This window comes from Hippichthys cyanospilos, chromosome 16 (assembly GCF_059441005.1).
Source record: "Hippichthys cyanospilos isolate Australia breed blue-spotted pipefish chromosome 16, RoL_Hcya_1.0, whole genome shotgun sequence".
Taxonomy (NCBI): Eukaryota; Metazoa; Chordata; class Actinopteri; order Syngnathiformes; family Syngnathidae; genus Hippichthys; species Hippichthys cyanospilos.
In genome coordinates, this window is record NC_142384.1 from 10,274,244 (window position 1) to 10,297,273 (window position 23,030).

A 23,030-nucleotide genomic window follows, 5' to 3' on the forward strand; every position below is an offset into this window, starting at 1 on the left:
ATCTCAAACTCTGGTCATCCAGGGCCGCGATCCTGCATGTTTTCCATTCTTCAATCTTAAACAAGCCTGATTCAAATTATTAGCGAATCAGTAAGCTCTGCAGGGGCTTGAAAATGATTCTAAGTTTGAATCAGGTGTGTTTAAGAGAGCAGCATGGAAAACATGCAGGATTGCGGCCCTTGAGGACTGGAGTTTGAGACTAAGATTTAAAGGGATACAAAACTCTCTATATTGATAAATACATGATTTTTCACATACAAAATATATTTAAAAACACATTATACTACTTGCTCCTGACTTAAAATTACAACCAATCACGGTTCAGCTTCTGAAACCCACATCACCACCCCCCCCCCAAAAAAAAACGGCCCTTCAAAGAGTGTCGAAACAAAAACAGAACAAATAAATTTAAAAAAAAGGTAAATTTTCTTGTTTGAACAAAAAATCTGCCAATGGGGTAAGATTTTTTTTCCAATTATGTTTTTTTCTAATGATTTTAAGAACTATCTAAGAGCAAAAACAAATCAGAAACTCTTCATTAAAGTCAATTTGCAAATCAAGAAAATAGATGTACACATATATGTATATTTATATATTTTTTTTCAACTCTGTAACTATATATATATATATATATATATAAATATCAAACTCATAATTACAGAGAAAAGACTGACTTTAAAATTAGTCAGGAAAAGTCAAGTCATTTTTTACAATGTTCTAAGCAGCTCACTTTTTTATTCATTTTTTTTTAAATTTGTGACCCACAAAAATGATAATAAATCAGTCATATTTGCTCAGACCTTGGGAAATGGCCAATCACGACTTAGCTTACAAATGTCACCTGACCAACAATTGTGACAAAAACAGCCTGGTCGTCTTTGGTGGCGTACGCGGCCTTACACACAAGCGCCGGTTGCGGTTCGACTTCAACCCACTACCAGTTTATGGCTCCATCTATCAAAAACAAGACCCGACTGCTGCCCATCCCGTGCCTGTTTAAAAGTCACTATATAGTCACGGCTGAAAACACGCACTTTTGCGAGGGGTCATGGCCGCCAAATGGAGAACTTCTTAATGATCAACTTCATAAAAAGTGCCACCAGCTTTAAAGTAATGTCGGGACAGCCCCCAGTAGCTTTCCTTTCGCAACAACGCTAGCTTGCTAATTTAACTCTTTTCATCCTCTAGATGAAACTATCCTGCCAGATCGTTTGTTTATTCCAGAAATAGTCCCAACGCAAGTCCCTCTTTGAAACTGGATCAATGCAGTGGTTTACTGCACTTCACTTTGTACAAATAGGCTCATTATCACTTTATTTACCTCCGTGGATAGTCATAAAAAAGTAACTCGCCGCTTTGGATGAGACGAGCCGAAAAGCACAACAACGGCGGCGTGATTGCAAGCCATCACTTAGGGCCCAAAAAGCGAGCGCCCGTTTACAGCGTGACCTCTCGACGGCTGTTGAGGTGGTTAGCCGGTCTAACGTGGCGCGCAGCCGAAAAGGCAGCGCGGGGCGCAGTCGGAGTGAATCCAGACTTGTTGGCAGGAATCGAGACGGCGTTTCCCCTCAGCAAGTCGCACTCTGAGGATTAACGCTGGCTGTGTGCGCACGTCTGCCAAAGCGCATATAAACATAATACCTTGATATTGCACATTGCTCGACACCCTGAAATATAAACGGGAAAGAAGTAGAAAGCGCAGAGGGAACATGGTCGGCGACTCGCCAGATGCTCCTTTAGGGATGGTGGAATCATTAAATGTTGACAGTTTATGCTAACTTACTCTTATTTTAACTTCCGTTATTGTTAGTATCACAGCTAAATTTGAGCTTAAAATAGTGCTTCTCACCAAAGCGCCAAAGCCCGCCATAGTAAAGAGAAAAAATATTTCACACACCCCCACACACACATTATAAATGAGATAGTTATCTTTGACAATTGTATAAGTATACTTCAAAATTTGACTGTTCACAGCTTCTCAATTATATTTCGGCAAGCCCTGACCCACTTGACACCCTGACTATAAATAAGATTATTATCTAAAAAATAAAGTATAAAGTATACCTCAACCTGTATCCTAACATAACAAAAGAACAAAGCAATATAAATGTACTTTCAATGACTCCATTATTTTTCACGGCGTTTAAACAGGTTCCAGCTTAGTCTAAAACTGAAAAAAAGTGCACAAAAGTGCCTGAAATAAAAAAGAAAAATTTTACATTTCACATGACAAAAACAAATCTTTTTTCCCTTGGGTCATCCGCAGACCCTCCTAGCATCACCTCGTGACTTTAGGGACTAAATTACTCAATTACTTTACATGCTAAAAGACCATAAGGATCAATTACTTACTTCAGGTACTAATTGATTACTTTAGTACCTAATTCATTTAGTACCAGACACTCCTTCAGCCAAAAAAAGAGTTCAAATAAGTACCTTGGATTTAATTTGTGCTGAAAAAAACTCCAACTATATATATATATATATATATATATATATATATATATATATATATATATATATATATATATATATATATATATACACACACACCTACAAAACATAAAAAAATATTTTTTTGATGAAAAAAAAACCCGACATCAATACATGAAGTATTATTATCATCATCAGAAGGAACATCTGCCCCTCACATAGGAATTGCTGTGATTGGTGTGTAATTGAGACCTTCTCTAGCTGCATGTGACACATTCCCTGACAGCAAAGAAACAGGAAGTGCATTCCCGATAGCGAATAGACGTCTTTGAAGCGTGTCATTGACTTTAAAAAGCGCCCTGCGGGCATTGCATTAGGAAGCTACCATCACTGCAAAACGCCTGATTAATTGCATGTGATTAACTTTTCTTTAAAAAAAAAAAAATCAATTACACCGGAAATTTGATCCTTGCAATAACGCGGGGACATCTTTAAGACTCAAATTAGAAAAGCAGAAAGTAACATCAATGAAGACGTTCCCTCTCCTTCGTTCCATATGAGATTTAGCCGCCATGCGTTATGCACTTTAAAAAGGTTACGGCGAAGTCTAATGGGCCTTCAACCTGACGGAGCGTCGTTAATTGCACACCCGCCTCCCCAAGAGTGTCATTCGGGCTTTTATCTTATCGGGAAAATAAAATCTGCTATTGATTCTCATAAATGCTCGCACATTACTAAGTCCCCTGTAAAACATGTAAGTAACTTCAAGTCAGGATTGTTTATATATATATATATATATATATATATATATATATATATATATATATATATATATATATTATAGTTCCACAGGCAGAGAAAGTACACCAAGGAAAGCTGCAATTGAAGAGAACGGCTGAAGAAAAGCACTTGGGCTTCAGCCGTGATGCTGCCACACACAATGTTCCCCTCATCGCTCTTCAGTGCGGGTGTTTTGCCCCCCTTCCCAGTTGCTGTTGGTCGAATGTAACAAAGGTGGTCAGGTCCTCAAGGTGACAAAGATGGGGAGCACTTGGACGGATGGTTAACATGATAAATGTGATGGGAAAGCCAGGAATATGAGTGGAGGTATGTACTGTATGCGCTCCATAGTTTGAAATGAGCAGAGGTATGTATACTATGTTGACGGGAAGAGCGGTATGTATATTCTCCATGACTCAGTCAAATTGTGTTGTGTGTATGCGCTCCATGTTGTATGTTTTTGTTCTATATCATCTAATATGTAAAGTTTCTGTGTGTATGAGTGGCAGTTAGTATGCGCTCCACAGTTTGCAATTAGCAGAGGTTTGTTTACTATGATGAGGGGAAGAGCAACATGTATGTGCTTCATGTCTTACAGTATGATGAGTCGAGGTGTGTATGCACTCCCAATTGGATGTATGTGTTCTACAGCATATAATATGTAGAGTATGTGGTCCATGCCATAATAACGAAAGGAGGAATTTAGGTATGTACAGGGGTCATACTGTTTGATGAGTGGTTTAATACACTACTGTATATGAGCTCAATGCAAAATTAAGAGTGGAGGTACGTATGCACTCCATATGCATATACTCTGTCATCCAATAAGCAGAGTCTCTATGCACTCCATGAGAGGAGGAATCTATGTTATCTATCTTATGTATGCACTCCACAACATAAGATGAGAGGAGGTATGTATAAAACTTCATTCTGTATGATGAGTGGAATCGTGGTATGTATGCCGTCCATACTGTATGAGTGGAGGTATGTATGCACTCCCTGCTGTATAAGAAGCACATGATGAATAGATGCACTCTATGCTTCAATGATGAGGACAGACATGTATACATTCCATTCTGTATGATGAGTGGAATCATGAATGTATGCAATCCATACTGCATGATGAGTGAAGGTATGTATGCACTCCCTGCTGTGTAAGGAGCATATGATGAATAAATGCACTCCATGCTTTAATGATGAGGAGAAGGATGTATACACTCCATTCTGTATGAGTGGAATCATGTATGTACGCAATCCATACTGTATGACGAGTGGAGGTATGTATGCACTCCCTTCCATATAAGAACCATGCAATGAATAGATGCACTTCATGCTGTAACGATAACCAGAAGTTTATATACACTCCATTCTGTATGAGTGGAATCATGTATGTATGTCATCCGTACTGTATGATGAGTGGAGGTATGTATGCACTCCCTGCTGTATAAGAAGCATATGATGAATAGGTGCACTCCATACTTTAATGATGAGGAGAGGCATGTATACACTCCATTCTGTATGAGTGGAATAATGTATGTATGCAATCCGTACTGTATGATGAGCGGAGGTATGTATGCACTCCCTTCCATATAAGAACCATGCAATGACTAGATGCACTTCATGCAGTAACGATAACCAGAAATCTATATACACACCATTCTGTATGATGAGTGGAGTCATGTATGCAAATTATATTGTATGATGAATGGAGGTATGTATGCACTCCCTGCCATATAAGAGGCATATGATGAATAGATGCACTCCGTGCTGTAATGATAAGCGGAGGGATGTATGCGCTCCATGCTGAGGATAAACTCAGGTCCCGCTTCCTGTTCACTGAACCAGATCCAACCCATTTTAGGGAAAATGTAATATATTAACGCTCATTTTGGGCAGCATTCAGGAGGAAAGTCATCATATTTGAGCCCACGGATCATAATTCAAAAGCATCCAGCGGCAACCAAAGCGTGTCATCACTCTGAACAGTGCCAGGTGCGGGTCGCTCCCTCGGTTAACCGCCCTGAATGATGGTGGGATGAGGAAGGAGGCAGGGGGGGGATGGGGCGCTACTGGCTTCATAAAAGGGGTGAGATGATGCCGTTTACTGAATATGTACGGCAGGGAAGAAGAGTTTTGACATATTCATTTTAAAAAGTGCATAAAATATATATTCTGACCTGCAAATATTTTCTTTTAAAACCACTGATGTGAATAATTATGATCCCTTGGAAATACAGTCAAACAAAAGACACCTCCAAATATTGATTTTTCATATCCATCCAAAGAGCAAAATCATTTTTTTTTTAACTTATTTTTATGTTCTGCTGTACACTTTCAAATAGCAATGGTTTGTCAGGTTTCCACATTAATACTGATACAATTGAACGCATCACTCTATGGTTGACTATTATTGATTAACTATTATTTCTGTTTTTATTTAAACAAAATATTACCAATAAAACGACATCAAAACTGAGCATAGGGAAAGTACAATTTTGCTATATTAATAGCACAATATGCAGCCTTCATGGTTTTATATTTAAAGGTGAAAAATGACAATCGGCTTAACAACTGCCCGGCGTTGCGCGTGCACGAGCTCCAATTAAGACGCGCGTGCGCAGCAGAAGTCGCTGGCATTCATGAATATGTGTAAATGTCACATGAAACAATTCCCCGCAGAAATGATTCTATTCCGAATAAAAATCTGTCAAGCTTTTGTGCGCGCGCCTTGGTGTCAAAAGGCGCGTGCACGAGAACCTGGGTTTGGGGGCAGGGGCGGGTCATACGTTCGGAACAAAAAAAAAACGGACTTTGTAAAATGATATTAATCATTTAATTTACAAAATGGAAAGCGAATGGTTACTCACCGCTGTGCGAGTCTGTGAAGATGCTTTAGGATTCAAGAAGAAGCGAAGGAGGGAGGAAAATGTTTTCGGACGCGGCTCGGTCCAAACTTGAAGATATGCCGGACTTTCTCTTGAATTCTTATTGTTTCATTTTGCGCCCTTTTCTTCTTTCCTTCACAGCTCGACTCTTTTGTCCATGTCAGCCTTCCTTTGCACAATGTGGTCACTATGTGGTCTGCTGCGTAAAAGCCGTGCCGCGATCCCCGCGGGCCCGTTCCGTCACACCGGTGCCGGATGATGCTGATGATGTTCGGCTCATGTTGACGTTCTGAATCGACGCTTCTTTTTTTTTTTTTTTTTTTTGCTCCGGAAGAGGACCGAGCCCTCTTGCCGACCGCAGCCGAAATCGGCGCTCACGAGTCGGTCATGTGCTTCGATCAGTGTCGCTCACATGGTTGTCCCCGTATTGTCTTCCCCGCTGCACATCCTCCGCGGGATCACCGACTCGCCGATCTGTTGATCACCGGAGAGCAGCGCTCGGATCCCGGAGAGAGGCTGGGCTGGGAGACGGGATAGTGGTGCTCCTCGGTTCCTATTTTTCTGGGGGTTCCTCCGCGTGGATGGACCGCATGCAGCCGAACCCGTGGTCCCCTCTTGAGTGACAGCTGAGGAGGGTCGGGGTGGGAGGGGGTCTCGTAGGCATGCGCGCGCGTCTCGGCGATAACGAGCACGGCTCGTGCAGCATTTTTGACCGTGCGCGCTCCCGATGGGTCAACATCTGTTTAATAAAGGAACAGACACTAAGACATTGTTGTATTGAAAAAAAATTGGACCAGGATTTTATCGTATCGAAAAATAGAATAGAATAGAATAGAATAGATAGATAGATAGATAGATAGATAGATAGATAGATAGATAGATAGATAGATAGATAGATAGATAGATAGATAGATAGATAGATAGATAGATAGATAGATATTTTTCAAAGATTTTGCAGGGTTTTTTAAGGATTTGCAGTCATTTAGTTTTCTTTAGGATGTTGGAGATTTTGACAAATTTGCATAGGCTTTTGGGGTGCTGGGATTTTGAAAGTTTAGGATGATTGTTGTTAAATAAAAAGCTTTTCAGGTTTAGAGAGGTGTTGAATTAAGGTTTTCAGGAGATTTTGACAAATTTGCATTGGTTTTTGGTGCTTTTAGGGATTTTTTCTGGGGATCTTGAAAGTTTATTTTATTTAGTAAGAATGGTTCAGATTTTGGGGAGATTTTGTGAGGTGGAGATTTCGACAAATTTTTAGAGGCTTTTTTGTTGAAAGTTTAGGAAGATGGTTGTATTTGGTAAGAAACTTTCAGGTTTGAGAGGATTTGGGGAGAACCTGATGGGTGTTATGAGATTTTGAGATGATTTTATTAAAATGAATGTTATAAATTTAAAGTTTCATTGTCACTTGTTGAGTGATATGCGGTATTTTGGGTCTAATTTATTAGTTGATTCTGTCAGAGGACAACGATTCATGATTTGAGGGATGATTTGACATCAGTGAGTCATGCCGACACGTGGTGACATTTTTGTGTGGATATTTTTGACCTTTGACCTCAATGGACCTCAACTTGTCTCACATCATAACACACTGACAGCCAAACATTTAATAGAAAGAAAGAAATATATGAACTGTATGAATTTTTTTATAGTGTGTACCTATCATTATAGTCTATATTAAGGTTGAACGGAGGGGTAAAGGACGTGGAAAAAGACGTCTGATGAGCCGGCGAGAACAGATGGAGCTCGGAAGAAGTGGGTCCATCTTGGCCTTGAACGCACCATAAGAATCTGTGTGTCTTTCTCCGCTATGGTCTATATTTAGCACCGCATGGAACCACAGATTGTTACAAGTGCTCCGGGGCCCTTCACAGTGTTCAGACCGGCAAGAACCGCCGCCATCCGTCTCGTGGCCCGCGGCCGAGAACGGCCCGCGATTCACGCCAGAGGACGACGAGCGACAGGGTCACGTCAGCTGAAGTCAGCCTTTTTTCGTCGGAGGTGAAGGGCACCTCAAGGCATACAGGGGGGCCTTGAGATATGAGTTGCGTTTGATTCATTGAACACTCGAAACTGGAATCAGTTTGTCGTAAATACATTTTTCTCATTGAACTGAATGAAAGTGATCCATTTCTCCCAAAAACATACATCGTATAATGTGTATTTTAAAGAAAAATAGCACTATAATATTGTACTTCAGGAAAAAAGATACATCTATGACATATTTGAATACAAGATCATCAAAATGCCACTATTATTAGTCGATAGTTGCGGAGGATCAAGAATATATGACAATGACAGTTGCCATGTGTTGCTGCTGCATTTGTGTTCTAAACTTGCGCTAAAGTGGTGGTTCTCAAATGGGGTTACTAGTACCCCTGTGGGTACTTGAAGGAATTTCAGGGGGTACTTGAAATTTTACATAAAACAAACATGCAAAAATCCTTTAAAAATGATTATTGAATTAATGAATTGATTCAGGAAAACTATAAGTTCATTAAACACATTTTATGTTCTGTAATTTCATAATTGCAAAATGACAGATTCTCCCCCATACTAGAACTAACTTGTCATGTGCCACCTCTCGTTACCTGTCAAGTTAATGATTTATTTTTGTGAACACATTTCTACTATGATCCCAAAAGACGACACTAAGTTGAATATTTTTATGTGGACAAATGTTTATTTATGATTACCTCTTTTTGAGAACAGGTCTGAAACTTTATGTTGATTATTTTTTGGGGACAAATATTTCTTAATATTTAAGTTAATGATTTATTTTTGTGAAGCAATCTCTACTGTAATCCCACAACAGGATGCTTTATTTGGATATTTTCTGTGGACAAATATTCATTTATAATTATTTCTTTTTGAGAACAAGTCTGACATTTTATGTTGATTTTTTGTGGACAAATATTTAAGAATAATTAAGTTGATGATTTATTTTGTGAACAGATCAAAACAGGACGTTTTTTGTTTAATATTTTTCTGTTGACAAATATGTATTTATATTTATTATTTTTAGAACAGGTCGGACACTTTTTATTATTTTTAGTGGAAAAAAATATTTATTTATAATTGTTATGTCTTTGTGATAACAGTTTTCTACTATGATCCAAAAGAGGACACTTAAGGTTGATTATTTGTCTGTGGAGCAAATCAAGTCTAAAGTTCAATAAATCGGACACTGATGGCAAGTCTTTTTTTTCATCCAAAAATTATTTTCACTGATTAAGGGGTACTTGACTAAAAACATATTTCACATTCACTGAAAAAAGCTTGAAAACTACTGTTATAGCTTTGCAAAATAGATGCTATTTAGTATTAGTGATAATTGCATGATGAAACTTGTAACATTCAATTAGAACTTTATTATTAATGCAATCATTGCTGCATCATGCAAAATTTACTGCAATTATACACAATTTCTTCAGGTTTTCTAGATTTGGCAGGATCATCCAATGTGTCCAGACACCCCGTGGATTGAGAGGGGGGAAAAAAAAAAAAAGCGACGTTCTGTCCTCGCTATCTCCAACACGTAGAGGACAGTGGGGGTGCAAGTGTCACGGTGTGGGGGGCAAAGTCAGTGTCAAGTGATAGACTGAGCCGCTTTCAAGACCTCCAAAGACATGTCCCACCATCAGCGTCATGTGCAGTGAGACGACGCAAGATTTTTAAGTCCACATTTAGGTTGTATTTCAAAGAGACCCTCAATAAAGTATCAATATTTATATGTACATTGCAAGTCATGTCGCTTCCGTGCCTTCGGTGCCATGTTACATCAGTCTCGTGCTTTCTTCCCAAGTTTGGCTCGGTCCCCGCCTGCCTCCATCTATTCGTCAGCCTGTCCATCAGTCACGGCCCACACAGTGTCGCGAGGCGACACGTCGGTCACCGCAAACGCCGTCGCGGACGTGACCCCGTGCCTCTCGGCCGAAAAGTTTTTGACCGGACAGGAACCGCTGACCGGCGTCCGGTCTTCTAACGTTTGAAGTTTTTTTTTTTTTGGTCAGGCCTCATGAGCGGACATCTTTTTTTGTACTATCTAAATCAAATAATATGACATTTTCTGTGTGTAGTGAGTCATGGGCCCCAAAACACATTTGTTTCCTCCCGATACAATTGAATTTTATGCGGATTTTCACAATTCATGGCTTGCCTCGTATTGATTGCCGCGAATAGCAGGGGTCAACAATAAAAATATTAAAAAAAAACAAAAAACTTTCCTTTTTGGTTCAAAATGGCATAATTAATGAAGTTATCAGGACATTTATTCTTGTCATGTATGTTAGTGTTTTTATTACTATCAATATTGTATTTTTGTTAAATTGGCAGTCATGAAATAAAGCACATATTTGCGAGAAATTATGTCAAAGTATAGGTAAATAGGGGGCATTTGGAACATTAATAATCATATTTAATATTTTATAAATTATATTTGTATACAAGTGCACGGTATAATAGAATGTAAAAACTAGAGTATGTAATATTTGGGTGTCATATTTAACATATTAAAGCTTCATTTATGTTGCACTGTGTATGTTATGTTTGTTTTTATTATTTTACACAAACCGTGATATTATGTATAAAGTAGTGACATCCAGGTCAATTGTTTGTATAACTTTCTCAAATTGCTCAAATAATCATTGCTTGTAAAAATTAAGATTTGCTTGGTTTTTAATGATGGAGACTCATCAAGAAATTTTATAAGCTACATTTAAGGATACAGGGTTATGGTACAGATGTATGTGTAATTAATAATAACCCCTAGTGTTAAGTGTATACAAAAGCTGTAAATGTTTAGAGTACATAAAGGTTAAACCGTTAAAAATCAGGAAATATTAGCCATTGGGACGATTATTTGTGGCCTTATGTTTGAAGGTCAAAAGGTCAATTTAATCTGTCGGGCCCTTGTCAGAAGTTTCAAAATTGAATCCAGATCGCATTTAGTAACCTCAAAGTGCTTCAACGACTTGTGCGTCATTTTGATTTCTTTCTATCTGGATCATCTGTGTCACGGCATGTACCTCAAAACAAACTGGGTATCACAGGGAAAAAAAAAGAAACAAAGCTCAAGTCACTTTTTTAAAAATTATTTTTATTACTCAAATCAACAGATTCTTAAAAAATGTTTTCCGATTTTTTTTTTCTATTCCACAACAATATTCTGACACAAAAATAAAATGGAGATATAAACTAAGAACCACGATGAATGGATATTTACCAGGATGTACATTGACCAATTTTTTTTCTTCTTTTTTTTTTTTTAACATAATGAACTTTTAGCCACAGTGTAGTTGCACTCACATGGGATAATTGAGCACCACGTCCTGTTTGGCCAACTCCAACAACATAGGATCGTCGAAAAATTTGCTGATGCTTACGTCCTCGCTCAAGCCCTGCCACACAAACAATACGGGGGGTCATAAAAGAAACAAAACGGAAAAAACATTGAAGAAAAAATGGGGGAGGGGGGCACAAAGAGGCTCACCTTGCGTCGTCGGGTTTTGATCATGAACTCCCTGGCCAGGTGAGGCGCCGGCTGAGGCTCCAGGGGCCTTATCACGATGCTCTTGTCCAATGGGTCGCCAGGAACAATCTGGACAACACGGAATAGATTTTCAAAAGTGTCCACAAAATGCATCTTTGTCCACTTGAGAAATCTCATTGGGATCAGGCTGGGGGAAGGAAAAAAAAAATCTGAGAACAATCCATCAAAAATGAAAGATGCTTGACGGCTTCGCTGAGTGTACACCTTTTTATTTTTTGGCGTTTTTTTTTTTCCCAGCTTTTCCTCTGATTCATTGGCGAGTGTGTGGCGCCGCTGCCACTGACTCAGGAGCGCGTCCATCACGTTGATGGAGGCAAGACGTGCAAACGCAGCTGGTGACTAGCGTTGGCATCAGTGCAACGTTGGCAGGTTAAGCGAGGAGCTTTTTTTTTTTTTTTTTTTTTTTTAAAAGATTGGGCCCATGAGTCACGCTAACTACAAGCACGCCAATGAGCCTCATTGTCAGGTAATACAGAAAGAAAACTTTTTGGTTGAAAAAGTTCCCCTGTAGAGAAATGGACCTTCTAACACTTCAATTTCAGACTACAAGCCGCAGCTTCTTTCTCATGATTTGAGACCAGCATCTTATAGTCCATCTTATCTGCAGTTTTTTTTACTAGCCACTAGGTGGCAATCCACTGTAAATGAGTATCTGTTCAAGGTGCCCAGGCCTCCAGTAGAATGGCTACAGAACATTCAGAAGAATCACTGGTTTTAGTTCCGAAACATTGACTTCAGCCTGACCCAAATGATTGAGTAAGTTCCCCCCTAGATTAGGGCACCAAAAACAAGTTTCCTAGCCTCAGGATGAGCCAACACATGGGAGGAAGTCCTCAATGGCCAAGCTGAAGGCAAAAATCAACAGATGGACGCAAGAGTAAGTTGACATGAATTACAAGCCGGCGCTGGCAGACCACAGAGCGCTAACTAGTTGAAAGAGGGCAAACAAAGTGTCGTCCAGGGGCAGCTCGATCGATACTAGCCAGTCTGTTCCGGAGGACGCGGCGGCGGCGGACAAGACGGATGCTGAGTAAGTAAACATGCAATTATGCTAGCTAGCCATGATGAGACTCGTTGCTGGAGGCCACGGCGTAGATCTTCTCGGGACAAGGGCACGAGTTTGTGACTTGGAGAAATTAATCATTCCTCCGGGATGGCGTTGTAGGAAATGTTACATTTCAGATGACTGCAAACAGCTATGGATGCATATATATATATATATATATATATATATATATATATATATATATATATAAATCAGACATGAATGGCAAATCACTTGGTTTTAACAGTTTGCAATGGTTATGGGGCTTTTTTTTTTCTTCTTCACAGGTGTTACATGACTGAAAAATGGTTACGAAACAGTGTTCTAATGAATCGAGACCCACCACGATCAGTGCCTCACAAGCTTCCGAGTGAACGCCATAAGCAGTTTTCATAGATTATATGTCTAGTACGCTGCCACTGAGGCATTCAGGTGCTAAGATGGCACCTTCTACACTGCTTCCAGATGAAGGACCTTGCCATAATAAGCGCTCTTCTCATCTCAGTGGAGCTTAACGTTCGCTGACAGGCGCTGAGAGCGCGCGCAAACACATGTCGGACATGGCAGCCCGAGACGGGACTTAGATCTTAATGACTCAACACTTGCTGCACATCAGCGGTGATTGAGACAGAGTGGCGGGCAAAATGCGCCCCGCTGCACAGTGTGGCAGATTTGACTTGCGCATGGCTTGGCACGTGTGCGCGCTCTGCTGTATCATAATCTTACGTTTCAGAAGTTTTGTACTTTTGTAGACAGATTAAATGGAGCAAAACACAAGCTTGTGTATGCTATATTTTTTGGGACTGCAAGGGCATTCGTTCTTAGAAATCGACCGATAATTGGCAGGGCTGTTTATCAGGGCCAATATTTGGAAATTTGATGTAACAGTATATCGTAACAGCCTTTTTTTTAATCCGACCAGCCGATATGATGAAATCAATGTAATTGTGTTGCCTTTAAGGCTGCATCGACGGGAGGTTTTTTGTTTCAAACGATGCTAAAAAAAATTCTTTCTATATTGTTAGATGATTGTTGTGTGGATTATTATTGTTTTGTTTGTGTAAGGAATGGTTTTGTACTTCCGGTTTTGCCGATGACGCACTCTAGTTTGGGGGGGGGGTGTCTGTATACACTAAAAAATTGATGAATTTCAACGCAATACATTTTTAAGTTGGGCAATTAAACTAAATACTTAAAAGTTTTGCTGAGGCAAAAATTGGATTTCGGAATTAAACGACAAAATCAAATTTTTTTCCCCCTTGTATCGTGCGACAACTTTAAGACAAAAGTAAAACCGATAGCACATTGTTTTGAAGCAGCTTGATGTGATAACGTGGGAATGAATGTCAATACTTCAATTTGTTCCAACTTAAATGATAGATTTAGCCCCAGCTTTGTTTGTTTTCCTTTATACTGTACATAGTTTTTGGCCCCCCAATATAAAAAAACTGCTTATGCAATAAAAATAATAACTTACAAGATAATCAATGTAGACACATCAAAACGGTTTGTGTCTTCACTCTAGCATAAAACTAATCTGGCATCAAACACCTACCTGCCAGTGGTGAAAGACAGACAGCGCAAAGGCCTGGCCCTGAGTGTGCGTGCGAAGGTCCGTCTCGAAGCCGAAAGAGTCTATGGCTGGGATGAAGGCCTTGATGGTGTAGAGAGGGGAGCCCGGGATGGGCGCGTCCTGCGTGACGTGGCCTCTGTAAAACGACAACAACGTGAATCCCAACACCGTGCTTCCAAGTGCTCGGGACCGGGACCAACCTCCTCCGAGCGAGCACGGTGTAAACGGCGGAGACGCAATCGGCCGGAGCCTGAACCTCCACAAAATAGTATGGCTCCATCAACCTTGGGGTGGCCTGGAAAGCGCAAACCAGAACACGTGTATAGGTGACACTCTCAAAGGGAGATGAGGAAACGGGCCAGAAATTGTGAGCGAGAAACGTCACTGGGCCGCAATTAAGGAGAACGATCGTCAGCGAAATGCAAAGTGTAATCAGGGTAATGGAACATTAAAGAAAGCCAGTCAGTAGGAGCCTAACGGGAAAAAGAGGTGGGGCGGGACCGGGGTCTCGGTGATCTCACCATGAGGAAGGCCGAGTACACCACCCTCCTGGCGGTGGGGATGACCTGGCCACCTCCGCGGTGCAGCGGCTCCTGAGCGATGACCGCATCCAAGATCTTGAACTTGACGTTCCTGATGGCTGAGGGAATATTTAGAAGAAGGTCATGAAGGATAAAAAAAAAAAAAAAAAAACATGCTCAATGGCAATACTCGTGGTGAAGTCAGGGTGAGAGGACAGTATTAGCAGGTTTTTGGCCAAGTTTCAAGGCGGCTGTCTCACTTTTGAATCAATTAAGCGGCTCATCAGACGCCATTTGTCATTTGGCATATGGAAACCACGAGCAGCATATGGCCGCTCTCAAGTGGTAGAACTATGGGAAGAATTGGAGTATCATAAATTTAACGCCGGGCAGCACGGTGGACTATATTTCCCCAAAAGTAGCTTTTCAACTAAAACGAATACTGAAATACAGGTGCAAATACTTAAACAATAATGTTTATACATTTACAGTACTTTCTTTAAACCTTTCGTGGCTGGACTAAGAACCTGCATATTTCCTGGTCATTAGGGAAATAAATATATATATATTTAACAAATATATATATATATTTAACAAATATATATATATATATATATATATATATATATATATATATATATAAAATATATATAATTTTTTTAACCTAAATCTTCTACATTACTTCCTCTTATTTGTTTCTTCCACCACAATATGACACGCACACATTAAAAAAAAACTATTACAACCTGTGAAAAATTTACCACAAATATGTTGTAACCAAAGAGTGTTTTTTAGAAAAATTTGCAAATCACTGGGAGTCCTTACTTAAAAGTGCACCCCCCCCCCCCGCATGATCATCATTAGCGTTCTATCGACATGTGTAATGCCAAGATAAAAAAAAATAAATAAATAGTGCTAAATAGATCCCACTTTGAAGAGAGATGGATCTTACGCTCATCACACAGCGGCCCCTCCCTGGTGCCCCATTGAAAACCTTGAACGATGCTGTCTTTCACCGAGCCCAACAGCGCCTTGTCCACCTGCCAAGCACAACACAAAAAGGTGATTTAAAAAAAAAACAAAAAAACATTTACTTTCATAGTTATTATATTGCCAAGTGGTCTTGTCTAGTCGCAAGCGATTCCGACCTCAGAGGGCAGCGTGTCGTCCACCAAGATGTTGGGCCCCGTCGTGTCGGGTCCGAAGGCCCAGATGGACCTGGCGGCCAGCAGATCCCAGTCGTACTTATCCTGGAAAAACTCACCCAGCTTCTTTCTGGAGAGGAGAAGGACAGGGGTTAAGAAAGGTGCTATGCGTGAAGTGTCAGCTGTAACATAAAGGAGATGAGTTGATTGTGGTGGGCAAAGAGGTTAATGGAAGAGGAAGAGGTTCGATCTAATGGGATGTGAAGTGTGTCGCTTTTGCGGCACCGTCGCACCTGCACAACCCCATTCACACACATACACACACGCATCTCGTATCGCAGGGAGAGGAAATCTCATGCGTGCCTTCCGAGCATTTTCAATTAGCGTAAGTGAGCAGATCAATACAGCAAGGAGGCTCTTAAAAAGAGGTCCGCGTTCTTTTCACCAAACACAGCACAACATCTATTATTTTCTGTCCAAATATTCCACAAGAAAAATGCCCCATAATACAAATCACTGAATTAAATTCAATTCCAGAAAAACACACACTCCACTGAATTAAGTCACCAGGCTGTGGGACGCTACTTCAAAATTAAAAAGAATATTAAAGAGTTTTGCGCATCCAACTCATACGTGATTGTGCTGCATTTGTCCGTCTTGGCATTTAATTAAAAGTGCAAACGGTCACTACTGTGTGCCTGCGCATTTGTCACCCGCTAACTGAGGGATAAAAGAGATATATGACACCGTCTGGGAGCCGTTACGCAAATGTCTCGCTGTATGTCCAACATTACAACTGGGCCATTTTCATTCATCACCGGATAAATGGATGCGTGGAAGCTGCGAGAAGACCGACGTCGTACCTGTTCCACGTGATCTGCACCACCTCGTTCTCAATGTCCTCGGCCAGCCCCTTCTCCAAGGGTTCGGCGATCATGGTGATCTTGTTCCTGCCGATGGCAATGCACAGTCAGCTGTCAATCACTTGTTCTGACATGCACCAGAAAGGAGGGGCGGAGGGGAGGCCAATACCAATGGCAACTCTTATTTAACGCTGTAATAAAATCCAATGGTCGCAAGATCCAGCACTGATATTGAGAACCGGTATTATTAAAAAATTATATAAAAAATAAGTCATGCTTTTACAATGGATAATGATGACAAGCATTGACATACACAATATCAAACAATTACTTTAATGGCTTTTATACTGAGGATCAAGGCAGAGTGCCTGCCAACACATCAAGTTTGAAATTTTACAACAATGTCAATATATATTAGCTGCCAAATTATGAAGACGTTTGACAAGGCCTTGCTGGGCTTCAGCTGGTAGAAAGTATGCTGTAATTCTTTTCTCTCGGAGTACACTGATAAAAGCATTAAGAAGACACCGACGGATTGTTCTAAATTGTGAAAATAATGTTTTAAAATAATTTTAGCATTTGTCACGCACTGACAGCTTTTCGAATTATATGTCTCTCCATTGCACAAATGACAACAAATATAAAGCCCGATCCCATACAGGAGGTAACGTTGGCGTGCTAGGTTTGGTTCACAGTCGTAAATGTTCTTAATAAGTTCATAAGACTTTCTGAAACAGTCTTGATTGTTTGGAAACAAGTGTCAATTGTTTTTTGTGTCGCAAAGAAAACAACTGCGTGCACTTCTACATCTTTTTTTATTACTCTCTCATTTTTCGTTTTGTAGAGCATGTACCGAATACTCACTTTTTATTCGGTGTCTCAGCAAAACACTTTAGAGACGACGTCTCCACAACCGTTTCACAGAAGGTCACTACTGGGTCGGCAACCTGCAGACACGAAGATTTTAGTCAAAAATCAAATCAAAACAAGACAAAAAAATGAACGATTACACAAAAATTGATTTAATTACTTTAATGTCTATCTCAGAGTACATCTTGCGCAGGTCGTGCATGACACAGTCTAGGTAGAGCTCCCCTGTCCCCAAGATGACGTGCTCTCCAGACTCCTCCACCTTTCAAGAAAACCACAAAATAAGTCACAAAAATCAAGCTGCACCATCTAGCGATGCCGGTTCAACGGCTTGACTTGTGTGACGCACCTTTGTGGTAAGTGAAGGGTAACTCTTGTTGACCTTCCGAAGGCCGTCCAACATTTTGGGCAGTTCCGATGGGTTAACTGGCTCCACGGCAATTTTAATTACAGACGCTGTGTTAAACTTCAATGGCCTGAAAATCTGAGCCTGAAGTTACAGAGAGGAGAAAGAAGATGATGAAGCGCTTGTTAATTTCCAGGCTTTAGCTCCATTTGTTGGAGTCGGCGGAGTCTGACCTCCTCGTTCCCTCGAGGCTCTGTGATAGTGGCCGTTTTGACAATGGGCTGGTCACATCCCTCGATAAGAACCCAGTTCCCGGCTGGAACTCGATTCACTTCTATTTGATATCTTGGGAAAGTTGAGCAGGCGAGATATAATTAGGAACTTCCCTACAACTTTAAAAAGTTCAAATCCCTCAGGCGCACCTTGCGACGGAAATCCAGAGCCGGCCAACAGTACAGACTTGGGAATCCTCCTCATCCTCCAGGGTGTAGTTCTCTCCTAACACCTTGACGGGCTGGCCTGCCTGGATGGTCCCGCTCAGCACGCGGCCAAAGGCGTGGAACTGGACGCCGTCCTCGGTGCTGTACATCTTGGTGGTGTGGCACATCAGAGGACCCTCAACAAGGAAATATAAATGTTAGTTCTCAAGAGCTTTAGTAAGAGTCTTAAAGTAAACTCATACACAGATCTTTAACTTACACTATATGTCCAATGGTATTGAGACACATGGCCAAAAAGCAAAAAGCAAAGAGAATATTCCCTCCTATTGAGTGTGATCATTCCTTATCTGTATCAAGAATCTTCTTTAAAGATGGACACAAACAATTATTCGATATTGTCCTTCTAATAATATTAATAAAAAAATCGAGGCCATGACTTTATCAATTTTACACTATTCTATGGAAGCTTCTAAACTCACTTCTGGGTCACACTTCGCCATGGCCTCTCCAAGGTCTGAGTCGAGACCGCCAGTGTAGGTGTGCTCTATTTTGTTCCGAGCGCCATCCTGTGGCGACGGGATGTGCTGCACACACATGTCCACCAAGCCTGCAAAGAAAAGTTCAGTTAAGCAACATCTTGTATCCAGCTTTTTAAAAATACAAAACAAACAAAAAGTGTCGTACCTGTAAATTCCCCAAAGAAGCGGTTGCACACGAGCCTCAACAGCGGCCGAATATTCAGTTTGAGTTCTTCTTTGCTCAAGTGGACCCCCAGTTCATCCAGAACTCTAGGGAGGGACGTATCCACGTCTCCGACCACCTAAACAAAAAGACGGTTGTTGGAAATGTGTTTCAATTGGTTCTCATGGGCATTGAACAGGCTTGTGGAGGATCTTGTTTCCAACCTGTGAGAGGATTTTGTAGAGTGGCTCGAGGACAAACTCCACAAAACTGCGCTGGGAATTACTGGTGGGAGCTTTCTTGGTGAATTTGCGCCTAGAGGACACAAAACACAGAAAAACTTGAGAAAACATATGTTCAAAAAGAAAATAGTGGGTAAATACTCACGTTTTGGGGTTAAAATATATATCTCCCCAGAGTCTCTTGGAAAACTCAGTGTAATTGATGTCACCTGCAAATAAATACACGCTCATGAGTAAGGAGTCCTGTTAGAGAGTTTATGTGCAGTGTTCTCACCGTAAGTATCTGCATAGATTTTTGCAAAGGAGCCGAGAGTGAAACAGATGCTGTACTGGGAGCTGGCAAAGCACACGTTGCCCAAGAGAGGAGAAACCACCAGGTTCTCGTCGGTGGAGTAAGTGCTAACAGGGGAAAGCAGCACAAATGAATATCTTGCATCGTCACGGGCGGTTTATGGAGTGACGGTCAATTACTTGAGCAAACCGTTGACCTCGTCCACAATATGGCGGAGTTTGTAGTAGGCGTCGGTGGGCGGCAGCTTGAGCTCCACAATGAGCCGGTCCACCTTGTTGATGCAGATAGTGATAGCCATCCGCTCCTGGACGGCGTGCTTGATGAGGCGCTCCGTGTTTAGCATCACCTGTGGTCGAGAACATTGAGAGTCACATGTCTGACAACTGCTCCCAAAACGGCTGCTCCTACTATGAAGCTACAACGTACTCCTTCCGCCGCGTCAATGAAGAGAACGATGCCATCCGAGATGCGGATGCTGGATGTCACCTCGTCTGAGAAGTTGACGTGACCTGTTAGGGGAAATGGGACATGTTGCCTTTCCGCCATTGAGGTAACAGATGAAGATGAGTACCTGGTGTGTCCATGATGTTCAACAGGTAAGATTTGCCTCTGGAGTCAGGCAGCACCATTGTGACAGGTGTGCTCTTGATGCCCACGCCTCTCTGGAGAAAAAAAGGGCCAGAAAGTGATATTGAATACACAATCCAAAATACGACAGTATAGCACATGAATGTTAGGGCTGCTACTACTGATTATTTTGATGATGGAATAAGCAGTCGATTAATTGATAAATCCAATTTTTTAAAAACAAGTTTGAATTACTATGAGTTTATTCTACATTCACAATTATAAACTGACATGAATTAATAATGATTCAGTCACCCATTTGGTGCGTGACATGTAAGAAAATATGTTGAAATGAAAATGTTGCTTGCTTTCATGGAGGACCAAAGAAATCGGTTAACTTTTATATAATAATCGGACTTACTGTTCACATGAATTTCCACAATCAAATGAAAACCGATTTTTCCAATTCTAATTATTTTTTGTTACACAAAATAAATATAAATATGCCACACTCACCTCCTGTTCAGTAAAGAGGATGTCTGTGTACCGGAGCTGAAAGTATCAAAAGGCCTGGTGTTAGTTTGCAGTCATTTGACCACAAATTTAGGTGACCTCTAATCAAGGACAACACACTCACGTCTACGTCATCTCTCTTTCTAATTTCTGGGTGGGTCTGCTCAATCAAACAGTCCACGAAGCAGGTCTTAAAAACAAAATGAAGACATGTTACTGTGTGTTGGGCTCATTGTTGGGAGCACATTTTTTTATGATAATGTGCCATAGAAAAAGCCGTATATATGGTGAGCAGTCTGACCTTGCCATGGTGGAGGTGACCACAAAGGGTGACGTTACGGATCAGCTCAGGACTATCCATCAGGTCGGCAAGAAACCTGGCAGAAAGTGGAAGATGACAATAACATTAGTCCATGTGAAAAGTTTATGTCTGCAAAGATTCAAGGCAGAGATTTCGTATCAACCCTTGTTTCTTTAAACTCAACTATTTGAGTTTTTGAACAACTGTAGCAGCGATTACTCACTCCATGTCATAAATGGTGGCAGGTAACTCCTGCTCCATAAGGGTAAACTTCCTGTGTCGCACTGGCTTGATGATGGGCTCTGCGTATACAGCAAGAGATGGATTTAAAGTTCAAATAAGGTTGTGAAGGCATTCGAATCCCTCATCTCTAACCTGTGAGAGGTTGTGTGTCCTCCTCCTGGACGATGGTTTCCACTTCCGGCCCATACACCTCCTCGGCAGTAGGATAATATTTCTTATCCTCATGCAGCACCACTTCCATGCCGGGCACATCTTCGTCAGCATCGGCTGGCTCGTCGTCGTCGTCCTCGGCTCCCTTAATCACAAAAGGGCATGTTATTTCACAGTTTGAACGAACACAGTGATCGTGTCAATGGAAAAGGACAACATGACACCTCATCTGCATCTCGGTCTTCTGCATCCAAATCGTTCTCGTCGTCATCGTCAGAGTCAAGCTCTGGGCCGATGTAGTTGCCAAATTCATCGTACAGATCAGCCTCCATTTTACAGAGATCTTGAACAAAAATAATCAGTTGGTTAAAGGTGTACACGAAACACACGCAATAATATTGCTACAGCGACGCTCTAGATAATTGCATGACAAAACTGAAGCTGAGTTGCAATGCATGCAAGCTGAGACGCATGCAAGTACACCACCAACTGCCATGCGTAATAAAAATATAAAGCTTAATTTTCGAAGATGCTTTGGGATAACTGGACTTTACAATGGGGCTAATGCTAATTTAGCTTGCAGTGTATCTACGAGACAATATCCAGGTTTTAATATTTATAAGCCAGAAAAGTATGCGTCTTGTGCATGCTTGGTAGATGTAGACCGTTATTTCACGTTTGTGAATTTAGCAAAAGACGATTTCGGTTCAACATTAGCATGCTAGTCGGCTAGCAAGGCAAGAATGAATGACACTCGATACAACGTTACCGTTACGTGCTGCAATGCTACAAAGCCAGTTTGCTTCGATAAAATAATAATCTGAATAAAAACGCTTACCTGTACTCTGCTTTTACGACAGAATAACGCGCTATGGCCCCCAAACTACCTGTATAAATGTGTTTAGCTTTTAGCAAAATTGTCTATTTTCCAAATAGCGCCATGCGTGTGAGACGCCACTTCCGGTCTCTTTTTTGTACGATTGAGCAAGGAATAACTGCACTGGTGTGCTCATTATCGCCCTCATGTCAATGGGTGGTGAGTTATAGAATGCAACTCACAAACACGAGAGCAGAATTTTTTTTAAGGAAGATTGAAATTTTGTTGGAATGCTTTCATCGAGGGCCAACAAATTAAAATACACAATTCTTTAGTTGGCCTAAAGATTTTATTATGGTGTTTTCATGTGATCGCTGAGATACATGTGTTTTTCATCAACACTTTCTCCAGTATTCAAACTGCTATACAAGTGAAAGCTTCACTCCATTTTTGTATTCAAACTGCTATACAAGTGTAAACTTCATTCCATTCTTGGCCTATGTTTGGAAACATAGATTTATTTTGATCGTTTTCTTTAAACGAAGAATGGCGCAAGAAATCTAGGCCATCATAAAACTGTAGATAAGTCGTATGCTGTCTGTCATAAGATTTTTGTTGTAAGGCTTTGTGCGCAGTAAAAGTCAATGTAGCATAACCAACTGAAAAAAACTTTATGGCATTTATGATGTACAAAAGATAATTTGTGGTTTTTATTTTGTGCCTGTAAATGTCTGATTCATACATAGAAAAGCTGGCCCCAGTCAAAAATACC

General features: G+C 40.8%; 2 protein-coding genes across 3 annotated transcripts in view; both read right to left on the reverse strand.

Moving 5' to 3' along the window:
- Positions 1–6,698, reverse strand: part of gjc1 (gap junction protein gamma 1) — a 39,186-nt gene extending 32,488 nt beyond the window's left edge. For both annotated transcript variants that reach the window (XR_015868152.1, XM_088436588.1), the window contains exon 1: positions 6,081–6,698. The gene's annotated coding sequence lies outside the window, so the exon portion shown is untranslated. The remainder of the gene's footprint in view (positions 1–6,080) is intronic.
- A 4,477-nt stretch (positions 6,699–11,175) lies between these two features.
- Positions 11,176–22,409, reverse strand: eftud2 (elongation factor Tu GTP binding domain containing 2). Its single transcript, XM_088437554.1, has 28 exons — positions 22,280–22,409; positions 21,666–21,784; positions 21,424–21,586; positions 21,272–21,350; positions 21,049–21,124; positions 20,872–20,937; positions 20,751–20,786; positions 20,239–20,329; positions 20,094–20,176; positions 19,847–20,013; positions 19,650–19,774; positions 19,521–19,584; positions 19,358–19,448; positions 19,137–19,272; positions 18,932–19,059; positions 18,435–18,628; positions 18,246–18,357; positions 18,016–18,156; positions 17,827–17,928; positions 17,661–17,743; positions 16,797–16,883; positions 15,937–16,063; positions 15,741–15,828; positions 14,789–14,907; positions 14,468–14,562; positions 14,250–14,403; positions 11,590–11,697; positions 11,176–11,497 (listed from the first exon to the last, which is right to left on the reverse strand). The coding sequence occupies exons 2-28, from the start codon at positions 21,771–21,773 to the stop codon at positions 11,402–11,404; spliced, it is 2,919 nt and encodes a 972-aa protein (XP_088293680.1). The 5' UTR covers positions 21,774–21,784; positions 22,280–22,409; the 3' UTR covers positions 11,176–11,401.
- Between the last annotated feature and the right edge of the window lie 621 nt (positions 22,410–23,030).